Source organism: Oryzias melastigma, linkage group LG15, assembly GCF_002922805.2.
Source record: "Oryzias melastigma strain HK-1 linkage group LG15, ASM292280v2, whole genome shotgun sequence".
Taxonomy (NCBI): Eukaryota; Metazoa; Chordata; class Actinopteri; order Beloniformes; family Adrianichthyidae; genus Oryzias; species Oryzias melastigma.
In genome coordinates, this window is record NC_050526.1 from 9,438,945 (window position 1) to 9,462,545 (window position 23,601).

Consider the following 23,601-nt stretch of genomic DNA (forward strand, 5'->3'; position numbering starts at 1 on the left):
TGTTTGCTTTACAGCAGGGGTCTCAAACCCAATTCAGCCGGGGGCCGCTGGAGGCGGAGTCTAGGTGAGGCTGGGCCGCATCAGGATTTTCACAAGAAAAACCCTGATAAGATATTACAGTGTTCTCAAATATATTTATTTTTAACACAAAATAATGAATAAATAATGAACGATGTGTATAGATCTTTGTGTGTGTTGATTTATATGTATAAAAATTATGTCTGTTTCTGAAATAGTTTATATTGAAGATTAAACTTAAGATATATTGCTAGGGGGTAGGATTAAAAAAAGTTTTTTAAACTTCTTCCTACTCCATTTCGAACTACATAATTGAGGTGTAATGTTTTTTTTATGATTTATATAGAACTTTCTGTTGTTGTTTTCTTTTTTTTACCATGCACGTTAAAAGATGAATAAAAAAAAACAAATAAATTAGTAATAAATTAATAAAATAATAATAATGACCATACAGCAGATACAGGCAACTGAAGAAACTACATATTCAATTCAATTCAATTCAATTTTATTTATATAGCCCAAAATCACAAAGAGATTTGCCTCATTGGGCTTCAAAATATAAACAATTGTTAAAAACTAAACAGACTACATAAACTGGTTATCCCTGCCCTTAGACCCTCCCTCCCGGTAAGGAAAAACTCCTAAAAAAACCTGAGTCAGGAAAAAAGAAGAAACCTTAGGGATTCCCACATGAGGGAGAGATCCTATCCCAGGACGGACAGGCGATACCAGAACAGTTAAAGAAAAATTAGCTTCTACAACTACGAATCTAAGAGTTCATTCAGATAAAGCTGAGGGATGAGTGATGATGAAGTCCATAGTCAAGATGAAGCAGAAGTGCAGTCCACGACCAGGAGGGAGATGACCCAGCAGGAATCACTCTCACTCAGAGATGCAGGATGGTGTCGGGGGCGTGGTCCACGGCCAAGAGTGGGAGCGTGGGCGATCCACCGGGCATCTGAAATCTCTCCCGCTCCCCAGAGGAGAGTGGGAAAGAAGAACAACATGTGAATGGAACTGCACCAACAAAAGCATGTAGAACTAAATAAATAATAAAGAATAGAAGAGAGGAGAAGTAGATGAGAATAGAGAACAGAACCCCAGAGCTGATCTGAAAAATAACACTGATGGAAAATCTAAATTTATATTTAAACGCATCAATATTAATTTATTAATCTAGCCTCATAAGGACCACATGAGAGGGAATATTCTCTGATTACTAGCTAGCCTGGCAGAACGCCTGTCCAAAGAGGAATGTTTTAAGGCTAGTTTTGAAGGTAGAAACTGTGCTGGCCTCTCTGACATGAGCTGGGAGCTTATTCCATTATTGACTGACTGACTAGAGAAAACTCATTATTTTTATTCAGTTTCAATTGTCTATATTAACAGATCCTCCTTCAGAGTGAGAGAGAAGCCCCCATACCGAGAAAATATTTTAAAGATTTCATTTTATGTAGATTTTTGTTGAACTCCTCACAGTGATTAAATCTGATCTATGTGTCTTCCATTCATTGGATGTGTGGGTTGCTTGCACGTGAGCCGGCTGCATCAGTGCACATTCAGGGGCTGCTTTCCATGGGGGCTCTATGCAAACGCGCGTAGCAGAATACCGGACTTCTATCGCGTTTACATGGACTGGAATGCACGCCGACACAGCCGGTGTGTGAACCTTAAAATCCATCGACACGCCCACGCAGGTGCGAGCCAAGCTCAGGATCACATGTTTGACAGGCGGGAGCAGCGGATCGCCGCGCGGGGCGGGCTACAGGTTTGAGGCTCGGACCTCGTGGAGCTCTGATTCAATAGGTACAGTCAGCACGTCAAAAAACGTATTCCTCGACATCATATATGTCTCCCATTCATTCTAAGAGAGACATCCACAGACGGAGCTGGTAGCCCCTTCGACACGCGGCGCAGCGACAGAAACACATTTTTTGACGAGCCGCGAGCAGCAAATTCCCAGCGCAAATTTGTCACGCAAATCGCGTTTGGTGCTTCATGGCTCCTCTTCCGCCCAGCTGATTGGAGGAAGGAATGAATGATGGACAGAGGCACTGGACAGCCCGCCGATGCCTCACTGTGATTGGTTCATTCAGCTCTGCACACAACAACTGGCATTCATATCAGCCTTGCTGGTCGCACTAACAGTAATCTTTCATATGAAGACGCGGGCCGCAAATCATCATCCTGCGGGCCGCAGATGGCCCGCGGGATGATGATGAGACCCCTGAGACCCCTGATCTACAGTGAGCCTCTAGATCAGGGGTGTCAAACTCAATCGCACAAGGGGAACAAAATCTAAAAAACATTAGATCACGGCCGAACAGGATAAACATTTATTGAAAACTCTAAAATTTCATTTTTATAACTTTAAAACTGTAACTTTTTAACATAATTATGAACAAGATTTATAGCATTACCTGTGATAATGCTAGTGTGACTGCGATAAGCTAAAACTGACCACAGAAGATGCTAACAGATGAAAATGCTTAAATTGATAGCTAAAAACGCAAAAGCTGATATATGAAAATGCCTAAGCTTATAGCTGGAATCACTGAAACTAATAGCAGAAAACACTAAAGCTGATAGCTTAAACACCTAAAATATTAGCTATAATAGCTAAATGCCAAATTAGCCAAAATAGCTAGCATGTAGCTGAAATATTAGCTAAACTCCAAAACACCCAAAAACCCTTAGTAAATGTCAATCCAAAAAAGCTAGCAAAATGCCAATTTTTAAAACTCTAAAACTGTCACTTTTTAACATGATTATGAATAATAAAAAGGCAGGAATATTATTCCAGAATAAATCAACTTAAACCTTAAATAACTTTCAATATTTTACTCCCCATAAAAATATATTTTGTCAAAATTCTACAAGTTAGAAATAAGCACAACATAACATCGGGCCATTAATAACACTAAAATAAAATGGTCTGGAGGGCCGGATCCGGCCCCCGGGCCTTGATTTTGACTCACGTGTTCTAGATGCATCCAGAAGATTCAAGCTGGTCATTAAATTCTATTTCAAACTCCTATGTCCCTTGGCTCTGTCAGCGAGTTCCTGAGTAAATTGAGGTCAGTTCTCAGGAGTCTGTTAAAGGACTAGTAATGGGGTTGTGGGTCCTTTTCGGTGTTAACTGTATTTCGCCTTATATTTACCATTTCCAAATGTTTGGGCGTGTTTTGAGCAAGAAATATTGAAATAAAACAGGATTTTTGCAGCCAAATTTGGCAAACCTGTCTCTTCCGGGTAAAAAGCTCCGTTTTGGTCACGTGGTGCGTGTGATGTAACCAGGGTAAACATAGCAAGATGGCTTCTCCTTTGTGTGTCGGAGCTAGCGATAGCGGCGATATTTCAAGGTCCACAATTCTGTCTTCAGACTCAGATTGTGGAAACATTTGTTCTGAAAGTGACGCTGATTCAGAGGCGCCGGGTGTTTGTGGTTTGATGACTGTAAAGCTCTATCAATTTGAGCCGGCAGCGCGTAAAATAAGAGCTCACAATCTGGCAATGACACTGACAGTGACGCTGAGAATGCCCATGAAAACGAAAGCTGTCAGTTTATCAGAGCCATGCTCGAAGCTGGAAGACGTGGAGCATCTCGTGAAGCTTTATTTACAGATCGGTTTTAAAAACAAACAAATTCTGAACCTTACGGCGACTCAAAATCAAATCATCATCATCTGCAGAGATCCTGCAAGCCAAGCCACCATCAATGATTAATAAACTGCAAATCAAACAAAGAAACTTCCAAACATGTGCAATGTTTTAAACATTCAGTTTACCTGTTGAAATCAGAAGCTTTTCACAGTTTAGTCGGTCTGATTCTGCTCACAGTGTTCATTCACAATAGGCTCATTTCGATTGTAAATCTCGTAAATTTACGACTTTAGAAATCATAGTTTTAATTTAGTTTTTTTTTTTGGTGGCCCTAATACTCCATCGGACCATAACATCAATGTTTATAGAATTCAACTTTGCCGCAGCGCACACACATACATGTATCTGCAGACACCCTGGGTCCACCTGCATTCTGCTGCTGGCGCTGTCTCACCCACATGACGTCAACGCGTCACGTGACCCAAATCGAGCCGTTTCTGAAGCAGGGCGAAATGAGAGTGTGATTTGTCGTTGATTTTGTCAAATTTTACAAAAACCTGCGTTTGTCAAAGGTAATTATTTGTTATTTTTGATACATTAGAACATATGGAATATATCTGGATACTTATTTTAGCTTTGTCCCAGCCCATTACTAGTCCTTTAAGCTCATTTGACATATTAGAAATAGTGAGGAGTCATCAATATATACAATTCTGTAGCTATAAACAATGTTTATGTTACTGTGACTTCCTGTTCTGCTCAATGCTTAATTTTTGTCCACAGTAAAGGAAAAAATCATGGGCTCTAAAGTGGTGCATTTGTGTTCCTGGCTCAAAGTGAACAAAACAATATGACCATATTATGAATGTGGGCGTGAAACAACAACAAGAACAGAGATACGTTTCCTTTGAAACAGTCCCGCTTTAGCCTGCTAGGAAATGGCCTGACATTTCCCCAAAAGAGCAATGAACACACACTTCCTGACTCACACCAGATCATCAATAATGAATGCAAGTTCTGCAGCTTCATGGAGGAATCTTGGGTTGGAGGAGGGTGATGTAGCTTCCATCTCCTAGACTTACATCGATTATAGGACACGTCTCTCTGGACTGCTGTGCTCACACCAGCAGAGTGTGTGCATGCTGGGATTGAAGGAGGACTTCTGCTGTGGTCAGAAATGTCTCCGTCAAACCTTCTGTAGATCTGACTGTGCTTCTGCTAAAGTTAATGACCTGTGCCAGGAGGAACTGCTGCAAGGGAAATTGCTTTTTCTTATTTAATTGAGGTTGAGAAGGTCTGTGAATTTCTTATCTGCTGCAGACGAAGATCAGAGCACTCTCAGCATGCTAAATCTAAAAAATCTCCCAGTACAACAGTGTGTCTGAACTCTGGGTGTTGCTGACATCAGACAGAGGCTTCATCTGTGACTACTTAGATGTATAGCAGATCCGAGTTTTTAGTTTTGTTGCCTTGGTTTCATTTTAGTGATGTTTTTGTGTTCTGTGTTTCAAGTTTGTGCTTTGCCTCTTCACTGTTCAAAGCTAATTGAAAACAGGTTTCAGGACCCTAAAAAAATAGTGTTTATTGCCCTCATCAAGCCCCAGAAATTGTAAGCGCACAAAGAGAAGCGTCTTGGACGCATCCCTCTCTAGCTTAGTGCAGCGCTCTGATCTGTCTCGGCTGAGAACACAGATGATGGTCATGACATGCAGGATTTTGAAGGAAATCTCCCGCTGATCGAGCGGGACTAGAGTTCATCTTTAAATAAACTGGATTTACTGTCAATAAAAATGCCTATTCTCAAGTTTAATGAGTTTTCAATTGTTCTTTGATGTTTGTTGCAGCTGTTATTGCAGTGGGAGGAGACTTTCACGTGCAGAGTTAGTTTTTACAAAATGTGCAATTGCAGCAAATTCAGTCTATTTAAATAGGTTAAATAAACAGGTTTATTAGTTCAGACAGGAACTAAGCACAGCTGAAAGTCCACAAAAAGCAGATTCAGACTGGCAGAAGTCAATCACGAGCACGGGGTCATACAAGAAGAGAGTGGAGTAGTCAGAGTCCAGGCGTCAGGCAAACAGATGAAGCAGGGTCAGAAACAAAAGATCGGGTCCAGAATGAAACGCTCAGTAATGCAGGCAGGGTGGCACAAACAATACTTTGCACAGAGTGAGGCTCTGTGTGCTGCTTAAGAAGCAGGTAGGTGATTGTCAGATTGGTGTCAGGTGAGTTAGAACTCTGGAGACTTCTGGAGGGGGTCCGAGCTCTGACTCCTGACAATAACAATCTTCATAATGATGTATCTGGATGTATCTCTTAGAGCTGGAATTCAGGTCTGTGAGACTTAGTGATGAATGTGATCATTTCACATTTTGTCTTTAAATTGAACAGGAAGTTTTGACAGGATTTTCTATTGTTGTGTTGTTGTTCAATAGTGGAATCAGTTTTGTGTAGTGAGACAGCAGTTTGTTACGCTTTTCTTTGATTCGTACTTGAAACTTTTACTGAACTCAAAAAGAGTTCTCAGATTTAGAGAGAAAGATCACAGCAGGAGCTGCAGAGTTTGATGGAGGATCTTCAAAGCCCAACAGGATTCCATGCTGACTTTACTGATTGCATCATTTCAATATGTCACACCAACAGTGAGGTCATGGTTACATCATAGTGTGATGTCACACTATGATGTATCCATGACCTCACTGGTCAATGATTGCATCATTTCATGTCACACCACCAGTGATAAAACAGTGTGATATCACATGATGTCATATGACATCATTTTATATCATTATTCGTAGACACAAAAATTCTTGTACTGAGGCAGTTTCACACAGACCGTACAGCAATCAAAGAAAAAGACTGCAGCTCAAGATTAACCTTACAAAGAACCATTATAGTCTCTTTGTGATCAGAAGCCAGAATGACACTTGTATTGGACCCGTGGACAGGATCCCCCAAACCGGAAGGCTGGAAGGCCTGGAGTGACTACCCCGAGGAGTTCAGTGACGATGAGGACTCTTCTGAGACTCCAAAAAGTCAACCACAAAAAGAGCAGACGCAGGACAAACCCAAAGTTTCAATCTTGCGGAAAATGCAGACTCCAGCCAAAAAATCTGTAAGTTTTGCTCAAATGGTCACCCTTCGCAACGCTTCAAACTTTCCAGGGAAGCCGGGTTCTGTCCCTGCTTCAGGGCCGACTTCCACCTCAGTGGAAAATGAAGCACTCAAAGAGGAGATCTCTGTTCTGAAAGATGAACTTCGGCACCTGAAGAAGCGTCTCCGTTGGAAAGATGAGGACCTGGAGGATGCTGACCTGACAGTTGATCACTTTATGGAAAGGATTGGCCATGAGCGAATACTTTACTTAAAGCGTAAGACCTGTTTCAGAAAGCTCAAAGAAGAAAAGAAGCAACTTGAGGAAGAAAATTCCTCTTTCTTACAGGAAATCTCTCAGTTAAAAGAGGCTCTGAAGGAAAAAGAAGTCTTAGCTGAGAATGTAAATCAACTGGAAAAAGAAAAGAAAGAGTTGGAGACAACAAATTCTTCCTTGATCCAAGAAATCACTCAGCTAAAGACCTCTCTAGAACAGCAACAGCAACATCTGGACCTCACCAGCAAAATATCTCAGCTGGAAACATCCCTCAAACAAGAGACGGCCAGAGCCAATGACGCAGAGAAACGCTTAGCCCACCAGAAGACTGAAACTGACTGCATAAACACTTCTGTTGTCATCTTAAGACAACAATTACAAAAAGAAAAGAAGACAGTAGAAATGCAGAAGAGCCAATGTCTGAATCATCAGCTGGTATTAACAAACACACAAAATCAGCTGACCAAAGAAAGAGAGGAATGGCAGAGGAGAAACACCTCCCTTCAACAAGAGATGGCTATATTAAGAAAAGTTCATGAGGAAAGGGTTGCTGCGTCTCACAAAGCTGAAGAGAGCTTTGAGAAACTATTTTCCAGCGCCGAAAACCAGATTGGGAAACTCAAAGAAATTCTCAAAGGAAAAGACGCGATCATAACCAATCTGGAGGTCATCTCGAAGGAAAAGGTGGACCAACAGGAGCAACAGCTTGAGCAGGCCAAAAAGGCCTTAGTCAAGACAAACTTGGACCTGGGATTAAAATTACAACATATGGAGGAAAATGTTAAAAACGAGAGCATCCATACAAATCCCACCAAGATCAGCTTTGACCTGGAGGTAGAAAAGTCCAACAAATTAAAAGCTGCTTCGGCCAAAGTTCAGGAAGAACAAGAAGACCAGAAGCAGCAGAGGGCCACAGAAAAGTCCAGCCTCTCACATAAAATAACTCATCTAAGGGAAGTTGTCCAGGAGAAAGAGACTATCATCAGTGATATGAAAGACGCTTTGATGGTCCAACTTGATGAAGTACAACAGCAGGTCAATGAGATGAAGGAGAAGCCTAAGAAGAAGACTGCTGGTCAGAGGTTCCTGAACCTATTTAGAAAGTCAAGAAAAAAACACTAACTGGACCCCTGACCACAGCAGAGAAAAGCTGTTTAGCGCTGTTATGCTAACGTAAAATGCTGCATAACGGCGTCCTGATTGTGCAAACGGTTTAGGAGTTTCAATCGTCTAATGGATGTCAAGACTGTAGACAAAGTTCTCGTGTTAAAGTGTAAAACATTTATTATTGTTCTATAGGCAAAAAATAGTGAGGGTTTTCTTTCTCTTCTATTTTTGTTCTGTGTTTTTTGTAAATGTGTAACTTCTATTGTATTATTTTATTTAATGTAACTTTTCACAATACCTCTTTAAAGTCTAAGCTAGGTTTTGTGTTTATTTCTTAATACTATTGTTTTTATTTATTTAGAAGTCATTTTAATTTTAATTTGTATGCAGTTTTAATTTAGAAATGCTTAGAGATTAGAGTTGGGGGAGGAGGGCGGTTGAAAGACTATCTCTTTCAAGATGTCAAGAAAAAGCTACCCCCCTCCCGTTTTATATTTGATATTTGAGATAAAAAAATAAAAAATAAAAAAAATAAAATAAAATAAAAAAAAAACAAAAAAAAAAACAACACACAAATACACGCCCAGAAACACAAACTCACAACACACACAAACACACACACAACACACACAAACACACACCCCCCCTCCGTAAACCGCCACCTTAACGTGGTGGAGGGGTTTGCGTGCCCGAGTGATCCTAGGAGCTGTCTGCGGTTGTTGGCCCTGGTGGGTCATCAATGGTAGACAGCGGGTCCTAAGTGACGGGCCAGACTAAGAGCGGTTCACAATGTCAGCAACAGCAATATTCACTTTTGTTTTCTCATCCAGGTCAGCGTCACCCGGGGCCCCACTCTGGAGCCAGGACTAGGGTTAGGGCTAATATTCAAGACCCTGATGCCTTTTGTAAAATATCCAAGGTCATTTCATAGCTTTTTCAAGACATTTAACTATTTCCTGCTTCTCAGCAGCAGAGATCATTTTCTTTCCCATATTGCTTGAAAATGTTGGTCTGCCTAATAATGTGGAACGTCCTTCTTTAGTAGCTTTTCATTTAAAGGAACTCACCTAGAAAACTAATGATCACAGGTGTCCCTGAGACACAAAATCATCCATAAGTTTGATTAAAAAAAACAAATAATTTTAACTCTTTGACACCTAAACATAATTTTCATAATAATTTAGACTGCACTGTAAATTGTTCATATTTTAACACACTTGTGTTTATTTCCTAATTTGTTGAGAATTTTATTACAGGCAAAACCCAGATTTATGACAGCCCTATTTTAGTTTATCTAAAATATTTTAACTCTTTAAGGATATGTAGCAACCCTGGATTTTGTTGTTTTTAATGTTGACTTCTGACAAAAAAATGACTTTTTAAAAAAATAAATAACACAAACAGGATTTTAAAAGTCTCTTTTTTTTACTTCTTTGGATACTTTTCTTAACTCTGTGATCCATAAGCTCAGCAGCTGTTAAGCAGCCTTCAAAGCAGGCCGACGTCAGCATGGTGATATAGTGCAGAGCCCTCCCCCACACTTCCTCCTGCATTAGTGGGCGGGCCTACCTCATGGTGTGAATGCACTCGGGCTCCTTGGTGAAGGCGTAAGCATATCCGCTGGATGTTGTGCCGAAGTCAATGGCCACCACCACCACAAAGGACGGCCCTGACTGCACCTGGTCCGAATCGTTCTGCTGCACACATGTCAACACAAGAGACCAGCCGGCATTAACAGCAGAAGCACACATCACTGGAAGAGTCAATCCTGAAACATGTCAGCTTTGAAACTCACCCAAAAGACACTTGATGTAATTTAAAGGACAATTACATTTTTAATCCATGTTCAAATAATTTACAGAAGTCTTTTCTTTATAATTATGTTGTTTTTAGCAAAAATAACTAAACATCTGTCGTTTTCTAGGACATAGTTTCTGCAGTGGCAGGAGATTATAAAAAAATTCACCTGAGATGTGGGTGGGACTGTTGGCAAGGAACAACCCCGCCTCCACTTCCCATCACCCATCTGTTTACGTCATGTGTCAAAGTCAAGACCTGGACGGCCGGATCCGGCCCGCCGGGTAATTCTATCTGGCCCTCCAGGTCATTTTATTTTGTTATTATTAATGGCCCGATGTTATCTTGAGCTCATTTCTAACTTGTATATTTTTGACAAAATATATTTTTATGGAGAGTAAAATATTGATAGTCATTTAATGTTTACATTTATTTATTCTGGAATAATATTCCTGCCGTTTTAAAAGTTTAAAAATTGGCATTCTGCTAGCTTTTTGGACTATTTTGGTATCTACTGAGATTTTTTAGGCTATTTTGGAGTTTAGCTGAAATGTTAGATAAATGATAGCTGTTTTGGCTGATATAGGCTTTTTTCCCCATTTTTAGGCTGTTTTGGAGGCTTGATAACTTTTCAGTTATGTTAGTTGACCCAAGTTATCTTCTTAGTTTGTTTTTTAGGCTAATGTGGCATTTAGCTAATATTTTAGCTGGCTTTCAACTTCAGCGTTTTTAACCATCAATCTCAGTATCTTTAGCTATCAGCACTAGCATCTTCAGCAACCAAATTTAGCCCTTATTCCTAGCCCCCATGAGCCTTTGCGTGAATTATGGGTGAAACTTCCGGTAGACGCCGGAACTCGCATGTATTTACGTTACAACTGTGGAGCCGACAGCGCAATTCCTTTTGATTTGGATCTATAACTACATATAAATGTGGAAAAATCAGCTGTCATGTCTTAAAAGAGGCGACCTAACAAGTCCGGTGCTGCTAAAATTGAGGGATTGGAGGATGACCTTAAAAAACATAACATTTAGTAGCATTTTTAGCTACTGCTTTTAGCTACTTTCTCAATTCAGCTGCGGCAGGTGGTGAAGCTATGAACAATCTTAAAAGTTCACCTCATAATTCTTTATTTATGCCTATTTGTGCTAAAAGTTCACCTCATAATTCTTTATTTATGCCTATTTGTGCTAAAAGTTCACATCATAATTCTTCATTTATGCCTATTTCTGCCAGAGTTAGGACGCAGTGCTGATCAATTGTAACGTTATCTCTTCACGTGCTAGTGTTTACATGCTGCGATAAGGGATGCATCGCGGTGGAGCTTTAGCCCGTTTCATGTTTTGACAAAGTCAGCTATGGTTTAAACAGGTAATTTTTGAATAGCTGATACCAGGAGATGCAGCAATTACACACGGAATATCTTTTCTGCTCTTGTGACACTGCTGTCAGCAGCGCGGTTAACGCCGGGGTCACACTGGACGGCAAAGCGGCGCAGAGCGGAGTGCGCGCGGAGTCCGCTCCGCTCTCCAGGTCACACCAGACGCAAATTTTTCCGCGACGGTCGACAGGCACTTCTGCTAGAGCTATTGCTTTTTTTTTTTTGCCATCATGGGTAATAAGTCAATAACCAAGATATCACCCCGTGTTTCTGCTAAAAAGCGATGGTCTCTGACCCTGTTGACACAGACCCCGCCCCCCAACTCTGCAGTCGGCCCACGTCATTGATCTGTTTGTGCGCGTGTGTCTGTTTTGTTGTGTGTCTGTGTGCACGCACGCGCTAACACGTGTTTCCGTCGGTAAATTAATAAACTAAAAATATTACCTGATGTTTCTTCCAAGAAGAACCGCTCCTCTGTCTCTCTCTTGTTCATACGTGTGCGTATGGCGATTGTGTGTTTATTTTATTTATAAAATAATTATATATTGTATATATTTATTGTGTGAAAACACTGATCACATTAGTTAATCGCAGTGTTTTGTTTCGAAAAACTGGTTTTATTTTGACATTAAACAAGATTTTCTCGTGTATTTTGATGCAACTTCCTGCCAGTATTGAGGCGGAGCACTCGCAAAAAATAGACCAGACGCCGAAACGTTCTGCTGCACCACGCGGACCCTCCGTGCCGCTCCGCTCCGCACAGCTCCGCTCCGCGCCTGGTCTGAAAGACACCATAGGTTAACATAGGCGACGAATGGAAGCGGACTCTGTTCCGCGCTGCTTCGCGGCGTGGAACGCGGCGTGACCCCAGCGTAAGCTAGTTTTATATTAGACATTCGTCACTCATTCAGTAATGAACGGCAATGTTTCTCAATCGCCTTTGCTAAAAAAAAAAAAAAAAAAGAAATGTTTTTCCTGAGAGATAATAAAACAATCAACATTTTACATTCCTACATTAGCAGCTCGGGCAAAGCGCTCCGGCTCCGCTCACATTGCAGCGGCGTTTGCGGTGGTCTGCTCGTTACGTGGATCGTGAATAAATAAAACGAGTCATGTGAAACATTGATTGTTTTATCATCTGTCAGTAAAACATTTTTGGTATTTTTTAGCAAAGGCGTTTGAGAAATATCGCCGTTCATCGCTGAATGTGTGACGAATGTCGAATATGAAACTAGCTAAACCGCTGCTGTCAGGTCTTTGCAGTACCCGCCATCTCTTCTTCTCTGGTGTTCTGGAGTAACCCGACCATAATGTTGGATACGGATTTTCCTCCGTGTGTACTTTATCCACAAAATGAGAGATTTAAAATTCTCCGCCACATCCTTCTGACTTCATCCTCGCCCGGTAGACGGTAAAATCTGTACCGAGGAGGGCAGCTGCAATCCCTCTTCGTCAGCAGCCCATGTCCCACAAAACGCTCCACAAATTTAATTTAGTTTGGTTGTTAGTACAACCACGAGCTGCAAAACATGCGCCTGAACTGCGCAAAGACATTTTTTAAAACTTTGAGGGAATAAGTAAAACACACTTTTAAAGTTTGTATGCACCGCTAAAGTTAACAAAATCGCCAATTTTCAGTGGAAACAAATAGCGCCGTGTATCTTCCAGTTGATAAGCCGGAAGTTGCATCCATAATCCATTTTACATGAGAAGCCCCAGGAATAAGGTCAATAGCATTCCCACAAGCATTATTACAGGTAATGCAATATATCTAGTTCATAATTATGTTAAAAAGTTATGGTTTTTAAGTTTTAAAAATGGGTATTATGCTAGCTTTTTGGACTATTTTGGCATTTACTAGGATTTTTTTAGGCTATTTTGGAGCATAGCTATTATTTTAGCTACATGCTAGCTGTTTTGGCTAATGCAGGCTTTTTTCCATTTTCCAGTTTTTCTCTTAGTTTGTTTTTTTAGACCAATTTGGCATTTAGCTAATATTTTAGCTGGTTATCAATTTCTATCAATTTTTATCGGAGTGGGTTTTGAAGGAGTCGAGCAGCCTAAAAGTCTTGAGGAGAAAATGTTATTAATGCTTCAGACTTGTTTCCATATCACTAGATCTGCAGCTCGTTTCATGCACAGATGCATGAATGCATTCATCTGGCCTCTAAGCATGTATGCAGCTGTTCTACAAACCATTTAACAGCACCAGAGCTGCTGGACATAGTGACAAGTTTGTAACTATGCTTTAGAAGTTCTTTTGCAATCATCTTCTGAAATGATCAAAACATACTTTTGATTAAACAGGAGGGGCTGACTGTTTCTTAGAATGAGTGTTTTACATGCTCATTTATCAAAGTTGCAGAATACATTTACCAGCAATGGTTGACTCAAAGACTCTTTCTTCTTTTTTTGTAAGTTGAACCAGTGTTTGTTTCTTTTTCCTTCCCACTGTTGTTTTTTTACACTATTACACAACAGCTGCAATGATGAAGAGCCAAAAGGAACGCAGTAATGAACAGACCGCAGTGTTTCCAAAGAACAAAAGAACCTAAGTTCCTCCTGCACCAACAAACCAAGCAGATCCTCACACACCACTGGAGAATTAACTGATATTGAATTGAGAATACAGACTGCTTAAGCACTGGTGTACAAAAACAACAACAGAAATATAAAAGTCACCTGAATGTGAGATGGAGACAGGGGGGTGATGCCAGGGTCACCGATGCTCTTTGCAGGAGAAGGATTCGCCATTGCATCTGTAGAGGATGACAAACATTTGTGAGTCAAACGGAAAAAGAGGGTTTTCCAGGACAATAAGATCAGGAATATAAACTTCCACTAAAGCAGGGGTTTGTAACTTGAGGCTCCGGAGTCACATGTACCTCTCTTACCCCTCCATTGTGGCTCTTTGGGTAAAGAGAAACAAATTGCTTTAATTTTAAAAAGGAACGTAGTTATTTGTAATAAAACCCAGCCAGCAAGGACAAGTGGCAAGCTAGTGAGCTCCACTGTAGTTTGCTAGTGAGCTCTTCTCTAGCAAGCTAGCGAGGTCCGCTGTAGCATGCTATCAAGCTCTTCTTTAGCGAGCTAGCAAACCTCTCTGTAGCATCCTAGCGAGCTCCACTGTAGCATGCTAGCAAACTCCACTGTAGCATTGAAGTGAGCTCAGCTGTAGTATTCTAGCAAGCTCCACTGTATGGAGTTAGCAAGTTCCGCTGTAGTGAGCCTGCTAGCTCAGCGGTAGCACTCTAGCGAGCTCCACTGTACTGAGCTAGCAAGCTCAGCTGTAGTGAGCTTGCGAGTGCCAGTGTAGCGTGCCAGCGAACTCCGCTGTATTGAGCAAGCAAACTCTGCTGTAGTGAGCTAGTGAGCTCCACTGTAGTAAGCTAGCAAGTTCCGGTGTTGTGAGTTTGCAAGCTCCACTGTAGTAAGCTAGCAAGCTCCGCTGTGGCGAGCTTGCAAGCTCCACTATAGCAAGCTAGCGACCTCCACTGTGGCATTCTCGCGAGCTCCGTTGTATTGAGCTAGAAAGCTCTGCTGTTTTGAGCTAGCAAGCTCTGCTGTAGCGAGCTACCGAGCTCTGCTTTAGCGAGCTAGCGAGCTCTGCTATAGCAAGCTAGAAAGCTCTGCTGTAACATTCTAGAGAGCTCCACTGTATTGAGCTAGCAAGCTCCACTGTAGCAAGCTAGCGAGTTCCACTGTAGCAATGTAGCCAGCTCCATTATAGCATTCTAGCGACCTCCACTGCAGCATGCTTTCAAGCTCTGCTATAGCGAGCTATTGAGCTCCTCACATTTTCTGCCCACTATCAAACCATATGGGACCCACTTAGCCCTGTGGTCTGGGAAGGCGAATCAAGCAAAGCAAACTGCTGAATCCAAATTAATTCAACTCATTTACAAATAGTGGAGGAATACAGTAGTACATATCACTCCACAAGGCTCCTGACAACAGCTGAAACATCACAATCTCATCTCCACGTCACCACATATCAACGTTTGGTAAGGACCCCTCCGCGTCACTTACTGGCGTTTTATGTGTCCCCAACTCGACGTTTTTTTTTTTTGTGCTGGCTGTTCATAAAATAAAGGGTCAACAACCCTCAGGATGCGGTATGTGATGCAGTACCGGATGTGCACTGGTCCTCGGGATGCGTCCATTACCGGTGCCCTAACCTTCATATGGCAATATTATTAACTGAATGGATTGGAGACCAAGGTCAATGTTATGTTTGTCTGCGTGTATCGCAATATTTCATTCACCAATTTTTAATGTTGACAACACGATAATTAATTAATCATCTATAAGTTCCGCGTTTTACTTTTGATTTCTACCAACCGCTAGTTGGGGCTCCACACCACGACCAAAACAAAATCAAACTCTTTAAAAAATGTTTGAAAAATGATTCTGGTACAGTCTTTGGATATATTGTGTATGATATGTATCGTACTGCAAGACGTGTATCGTGATATGTATTGCACCATGAGATGCGTTTCATGATACGTATTTTATGGCCAGACACTTGCCAATACACACCCCTAATGTGCATCGATGATCACTAGTTTGGCAAATATAGACCACAATGCATTGCGTTTGAACAATTTGTCATTTAAAAAAAATGAGCAAAAAAATATATATTTTTTTAATCATCAGAACACAGTAACATAGATAGTCTATGTTGAAAATAGTCATATTTTTACTTGATATCACATTTGCTGTTTAAAAAAGTAGTCAGCATGAGTCCCAATAGACCAGGGGTCGGCAACCCAAAGAGTTGAAAGAGCCACTTTGGACCAATACAATAAAAAGCAAATGTGTCTGGAGCCGCATAAATTGAAACGACTTATAAAAGTCTTACACTATAAGGAACACATGGAGAATGTGTCGAATAAATGATTATTTCTCCTGCTGCGTGTCCTTGTGTCATTTAAACTTTATTTTTGGCCTCATGTCAATTGGTGAGACATTGCAGTGTCAAACAAACTGACCAAAACCGAGTAGCCTCATAATGAACGTTTGAGCTATTATATTGATATTCCTCAATGACACAACGAGAGGGGGTCCTGATCAGTCTCTCCCTCATTCTCACTCCAGGTGCAGGAAGAATTCAAACATAACAGGACAAAATCATAAATGTTCAACAAATGTTCAACAGTCAGACAACAAAACACATTGAGGAAAACCCAAACTTAAATCCAATTCCAGTCAGACAGGCAAAAGAATGGGTAACCCACAATTCCTTGCGCTGCCAGACCGACAGCGTGCCTGAGACCATCACTACAATATGAATGAATTACAGTTTGTTTCATTGCTTTGATGGAATTAAAGAAATGTATAAAGAAATACGATTTTTGATGTCATTTTTATTTAGAGGATTTGAAAAAAAAACACAAAAATGTAACGTGCTCCTTTAAGGTGCTTCCACACTGGCCACGTCAATCAACACTTTCAATGAAGAGTCAATATAAGCGCGTGCACACCTAAATTCCTGCCCTCCAAGTCTGGAGCGCGCGTGAGTCTTATAGTCAGACATTTAAAAGGACAGAGTTGTGAAAACAAAAGTCTTCAGAAAGATTTGGGGGATTTTCAACACTTTTACTTTCGGTTCTCCCTGTTGTAGATGCAGATGAGCGCTAATGAACAGTAAAAATACAATCGAAGGAGAATCTCCTCCCCGCCACGCACCGCACGCGGCCGGTGGATGAGACTTGCACATCGCCGCGCTCAGCACGTGGTATCCACACCGGAGCAGCGCGGTCACGCACGCAGTGGCGGGAGGAGATTCTTCTTCTATTCTTCTTCTACTGTTCATTAGCGCTCATCTCATCTTGGAGTCATATTAACCTGACCGGACACAAACCGTAATGATTCATTTCTCCTTCGTGATCACGTTTGGTACTTCTGTGCTTTGAAGCAGACTCCGCCCACAAGCAGCTCCCGCGCTGTGCGTGGAAATCTTGAACCGGATTGAAGATTCAGCGCGCTCAATGCGTGCCGATTTGTACGTGGAGCTCGTGACCCGACTTCAAAACCCGCGTAGCAACGTGCGCTCACGTGCGCTCCAGACGCACGGGCAGGAATTCTGCTGTGCGCTGACTCAGACGGCGTGGAAGCATCTACACTCATCTCACAACAACTGGAAAACGTAAAGGATGTTTGTGTCATGTTTGTCCTCCTACAGAAATCGTATTAAAACAAAAATATTGTGGCAGCCTGACTGTTAATTTAGAAATAGTTCCTTGTTAGTGGGTGGAGTTAGTGTCTGTTCTTGTGTTGCATTATGGGACTTGAGTGTTTTACCGGCACCATGAGTGAGAGTGGTGTGTGTATGAGTGAGGCTCCTCACAGTGTCGGCTGTTCTGTGGTTCTGTATTGTAAGACGAATGGTGGTTATATGTTGACACCAGATGATTTACACGGCCTGCGTGGATTCAAACCTGCCAGCTATCTGCTTGGTACTGCTCCCACCCAAATCGCGAGAATATAGTTTCTTCTAACATTCATTATTATTTACAAACATTTTTGAAAAAGCGCCACTGAGCCGCAAGGGGGCGTTTGAAGAGCCGCATGCGGCTCCGGAGCCGCAGGTTGCCGACCCCCGCAATAGACCCTTTTCACAGTGAGGTCAGACAAAAGGGCAACAGGGCCGGAAACGGGAATCTTTACTTCCGGCATTGGCATTTAGAATGGCAAAGCTGACAGCTGAACGCTGTTTGACCCAATTTTACATAAATAATAAAGGTAACCTTACCAATTTCAAAATACTAAATGTACAATAATTATTTTAGAAATCTCCCACCAAACTGTATTTTCATTTCCTCTCTCAGATCGTTCACAAATCAAAATACAAATGTTTGATATCCTCCAATATTGGATATTTTAATAAATATTTCAACCTTTCATTTGAGTAGATATCATTCTAACGGGTTCTATTTTGACTGATGTTATTTCCACATATTTTAAGTAGGGCTGCCACGATTAGTCGACTAATCGACGACTAATCGACTATTAAAATAGTCGATGACTAATTTAATAGTCGATTAGTCGTTATTTTATATTATATGGAGTCAGAATTTAGTAAAATTGAAAGTTATAATGATATTATGCTAGCTTCTTGGACTATTTTGGCATTTATTACGTTTTTAGGCTATTTTGGAGTTTTAATTTTAGCTACATGCTAGCTGTTTTTGCTAACAGGCTTTTTTAAGATGTTTTAGGCTGTTTCGCAATTTAGCTAATATTTAAGCAACATGTTTGCTGTTTTGGCTAATTCAAGCTTTTTTCGTTTTTTAGGCTATTTTTGTGTTTAGCTACATGCTAGCTTTTTTATCTAACTTCGGCTTGTTTTAGTTTTTAGGATATTTTGGAATTTAGCTAATATTTAAGCAACATGTTAGCCGTTTTGTCTAATTCTGGCTTTTTTGTTTTTTAGGCTATTTTGTGTTCAGCTACATGCTACATGCTTTTGGCCAACTTAAGCTTTTTTGTTGTTTTTTATTCAGGCCATTTTGGAGTTTAGCTAGTATTTCAGATACATGCTAGCGGTTTTGGCTAACCTAGGTTTTTTTTAGGCTAATTTGGCCTTTAACTAATATTTTAGCAGGCTATCAGCATCTTCAGCCATTGTCACCAGCATCTTTTGCAACCAAATTCAGCTTACATTCTATCTACAATAATGCTAATGTGAATATATCTAGTTTTTAGTTAGTTTAAAGCTAATTATGCTTAAGATGTGTGTTCTACATCCACTTGTGTATGACCCGATTAGTCGACTAATCGTAAAAAATAATCGGTGATTAGTCGACTTTTAAAATAATCGTTTGTGGCAGCTCTAATTTTAAGTGCGATCAGCAGAAAAGGTGATAGAAATTCATGTTGGCCACATTTAATACTTTCAGCAAAGACGCACATCGCTACATTGCTCGTACAAATTCTAATCATTTCCCAGGCTAAAAGTACTTGTTGTTCTACAGGATATTTTAGGGGATTGTTGTAAAAACAGGAATGGTTTGGTTCAGTGAAAATGTTCAGAGCAGCGATTGAGACACGTAGTTTAAGCTTTCAAAATAAGAGCGGCCAGGTAAAAATTTAAAAAAAAAAATCTCTTGGCAAATGTATTTTATAACATTACGTGCAAATAGTCACTTTTATATTTTAGCAACAGCTTCCAATTAATTTGATCATGTTTAACCTTTATTTTCCCATAGATCAGACACATTTATGATCAAAAACAAAGAGGAGTGATGTTAGAACCACCCCTGAGCTAACAGCAGCTCACTGACCGCAGTAGAAAACATTACAGCAGGGGTCTCAAACTCGCGGCCCGCGGGCCATTTGCGGCCCGCAGGATGATGATTTGCGGCCCGCGTCTTCATATGAAAGATTACTGTTCGTGCGGCCCGCAAGGCTGATATGAATGACAGTTGTTATGTGCAGAGCTGAATGAACCAATCACAGTGAGGTATATGACTCTGGAGGCGGGACATCGGCGGTCTGTCCAGTGCATCTGTCTATCATTCATTCCCTCCTTCAATCAGCTGGGTGGAGGAGGAGCCATGAAGCACCAAACGTGATTTCTCGTGCCCCGCGCGGGGAATTTGCTGCTCGCGGCTCGTCAAAAAATGTGTTTCTGTCGCCGCGTGTCGAAGGGGCTACCAGCTCCGTCTGTGGATGTCTCTCTCAGAATGAATGAGAGACACATATGACGTCGAGGAATAGGTTTTTTGACGTGCTGACTGTTCCTAACCAGAAGTCCACAAGCTCCGATCCTCAAACCTGTAAGCCCGCCCCGCGCGGCGATCCGCTGCACCCGCCTGTCAGACATGTGATCCTGAGCTTGGCTCGCACCTGCGCGCGCGTGTCTGTGACTTTTAAGGTTCACACACCGGCTGTGTCGGCGCGCATTCCAGTCCATGTAAACGCGATAGAAGTCCGATATTCTGCTACGCGCGTTTGAATAGAACCCCCATGGAAAGCAGCCCCCCCTCCCACATGCGCGCTGATGCAGCCGCCACGCGCACGAGCACCCCACACCTCCAATGAATGGAAGACACATACAGACGTGGACAAAAGTGTTCATACCCCTCAGTTAAAGAAGGACAAACCCACAATTCTCACTGAAATCACTCAAAACTTACAAAAGTAACAATAAATAAAACACCTGTGATGTCAATTAAAGGACACACCTGAGTTAATCATGTCACTCTGGTCAAATAGTCTTCAATCTTTCATTGAGGTACCATCATTTTTGTCCAGGCCTGTTTCATTTTTAAATAATTATGTTAATCAACAATTCAAAAGTGATGGCTGATTTTGATTGTTTAATTTTCAATTTTTATTTATTTATTGTTACTTTTGTAAGTTTCAAGTGATTTCAGTGAGAATTGTGGGTTTGTCCTTCTTTAACTGAGGGGTACCAACACTTTTGTTCACCACTGAAGGTCAGATTTATTTATTATGAGGAGTTCTACAAAAATCTACATAAAATGAAATCCTTCAAAGATTTTCTCGTTACCGGGGCTTCTCTAACTCTGAAGGAGGATCTGTTAATACAGACATTTGAAACTGAACAAAAATAATGAGTTTTCTCTAGTCAGTCAATATGTGGTTTCTTCAGTTGTCTGTATCTGTTGTTTGGTCATTATTATTATTTTATTTATTTAGTACAAATGTATTTTTTTTTTTATTCATCTTTTAATCTACATGGTAAAAAAACAAGAAAACAACAACAGAAAATTCTATATAAATTATAAATAAATACATTACACCTCAATTATGTAGTTCGAAATGGAGTAGGAAAAAGTTTAAAAAACTTTTTTTAATTCTACCCCCTAGCAATATATCTTAAGTTTAATCTTCAATATAAACTATTTAAAAACTTATTTTTTTATATATATATATAAATCAACACGGACAAAGATCTATACACGTCGTTCATTATTTATTCATTATTTTGTGTTAAAAATAAAGATATTTAAGAACATTGGAATGTTTTCTCAGCGATTTTCTTGTGAAAATCCTGATGCGGCCCGGCCTCAACTAGATTCCGCCTCCAGCGGCCCCCGGCTGATTTGAGCTTGAGACCCCTGCATTACAGTAATAAGTTTGACTTTAATGTCAGACAAACTGGAATTGTCTGACCTTTGCTCTGTTTACAAGGATTTTGTGAGAACAAAAATTTAGGCAACTTTAAATTGGTGAGAAAAGATCTTCTGCAGCTCCACGTCTCATAGCCAAAGCAAATGCTAGCGGTAGCATTAGTACACATTAAAAGAATAAACTCAAACAATCAGCATTCAGTGAAGTACTTGCAACCATCATTTAACCGGGTTGTCAGAGAGAAATAATCCAAGACTCGTTCAATATCATCCATAGGAGTTTGAAGAAGCAGCTGAGCAGCAGCAGCTGCTTCCTTTTGCAACCACTGAGGCAGGATTACTGACATTTGTACTCTGATTTGTGAATGATCTAAGAGGAGAAAACTAATACAACCAGGTAGGATATTTATACAATAAAAATTGTACACACTTAGGTTACAACTGGTTAGGTCACCCTTTATTATTTATGTAAAATTGCTATAAAGGCATTCAGCAGTCAGCTTTCCCATTCTAAACAATACAAGCCGGAAGCGACTCTGTTCTTTTCGGCGATATGTGACGTCAGGTGAAAAGAGTCTATAGCGTTAAATCCAGGACACTGGATACTCCCAGACTATAGTCCTTTAGGGCAGTGGTCCCCAACCTTTTTCAGGTCACGGACCGGTTTAAATTGGACAATATTTTCACGGACCGGTCCGAAGTTGGCCTTTATAGGCTTCCGGTTTATGAAAATCTATTTTCAAAGTAAAATGCCACCACAAGAAATTTAGTTTAAAAAAATTCTAAAAATGTCAGTAGATATTTTTCATGTAGATGATGAAGATTCAGTGTAATAAAGTAGTTGATTTGTATAAGTTTTCTTTTTTTTGAAAACATTCTATAAAAGAAACATAAAAGAAATCTATTTACCCCCATAGAATGTTTTTTCAACACTCAATCCAGATTATCTTTCAGGGCAAAAATATTGATCAGCAGTCTAGTTAGCCATGTAGGTATCTGCTTTAAGTAACGTGATCCAGACGGAGGTTGCGAACAGAATTCGGAAGTCTTTCAAAATAAAACTTCCTTTAAGATCAGAATATAAACAAGACAGAAATATTCAAAGGTGGCGCCTGTGTCATGGAGCAATCTGCTGCTACCATCTCCAGTCACCAGAGGGAGCGCTCACCAGAGTTTTGAGCTCACCACCTGCCCTCACCTGGACTCATCATCATCAGCTGTTTCCCATCATCTCATCACCTCCTCAGCATATAGTCTGGCTCCACACTGTCACTCTCTGCAAAGTTTTGTTTGTGCCACCCTGCCTGCATCTCCGAGCGTTTATTACCGGACCTGACTTTCTGCCTCTGACCCTGCTACTCTGATTGCCTGCCGCCTGCCCCTGACCCTCGCCTGGACTCTGACTCCCCTTCTCTCTCGCCTCGGATGATCCCATGCCTGTGTATGACCTCTGCCTGTCTGACCCTGCTTAGTCTGTGGACTTTTAACTCCGTTAATAAACCTGCTGCACGTGGAACCAGCTGTCTGCCTGTTTGTGACAGCATGGTACCAAATGACCCACAGACCGGTACTGCTCTGCGGCCCGGAGGTTGGGGACCACTGCTTTAGGGCTTAGGGCAGGGGTTCTCAAAGTGAGGATTGCGGGCCAATGGCGGCCCGTGGGAAGAGTTTTGTGGTCTTCAATAAATTATAATTGATGGTTATTGATTTTTTTCCCCCACATATACTACTTAAAACAACAAGAGGGGGCACGGATTCTGTCAGGTCGTACCAGAATCGATGCCCCCAAAAAATTTGCTGTTGAAGCAACAACTATTTATTAATTGTTCATTGTTACATTCTTCCATAAAGTCACTTTCTTAAATCATTTTTCTTATCCTAAGTTAGTCATTCTTTAACACAAAAGGTTGTTGTTTGTTTAATGTAGAACATGTGGAAAAATAATCAAATATGACAATAAACTGCCTAAAGCCTTAGATAAAGGACATTGCAATCATTTACCTTCTTTTAACGCTTTTTGGAACAAAATATGAGTGTTACGAAATAAAACAATTGTCAGAGAGCGGGGAAATAAATTCTGGCAGGGGAAACATACCTTGGCACAACACCAGTAGTTAGTTCTTATGCTCTGTTAACTGTACAAGTGACACTTGCTTATTAAAGTTGTTGTTTTTCACCAAAATTGGCCCCCAGTATAATGTCGAGCTCTTAATTGGCCCTCTGC

The 23,601-nt window shown here is 40.8% G+C and overlaps 1 protein-coding gene across 1 annotated transcript in view; it reads right to left on the reverse strand.

Annotated features, from left to right (window-relative positions):
- hspa12a (heat shock protein 12A) overlaps positions 1-23,601 on the reverse strand; it is a gene marked incomplete at its 5' end in the record, with an annotated part of 82,293 nt that overhangs the window by 32,846 nt on the left and 25,846 nt on the right. Inside the window, 2 exon segments of the mRNA XM_024296765.1 lie at positions 9,668-9,795; positions 13,960-14,036. Of these exon segments, the coding sequence (XP_024152533.1) occupies positions 9,668-9,795; positions 13,960-14,036 (205 nt within the window).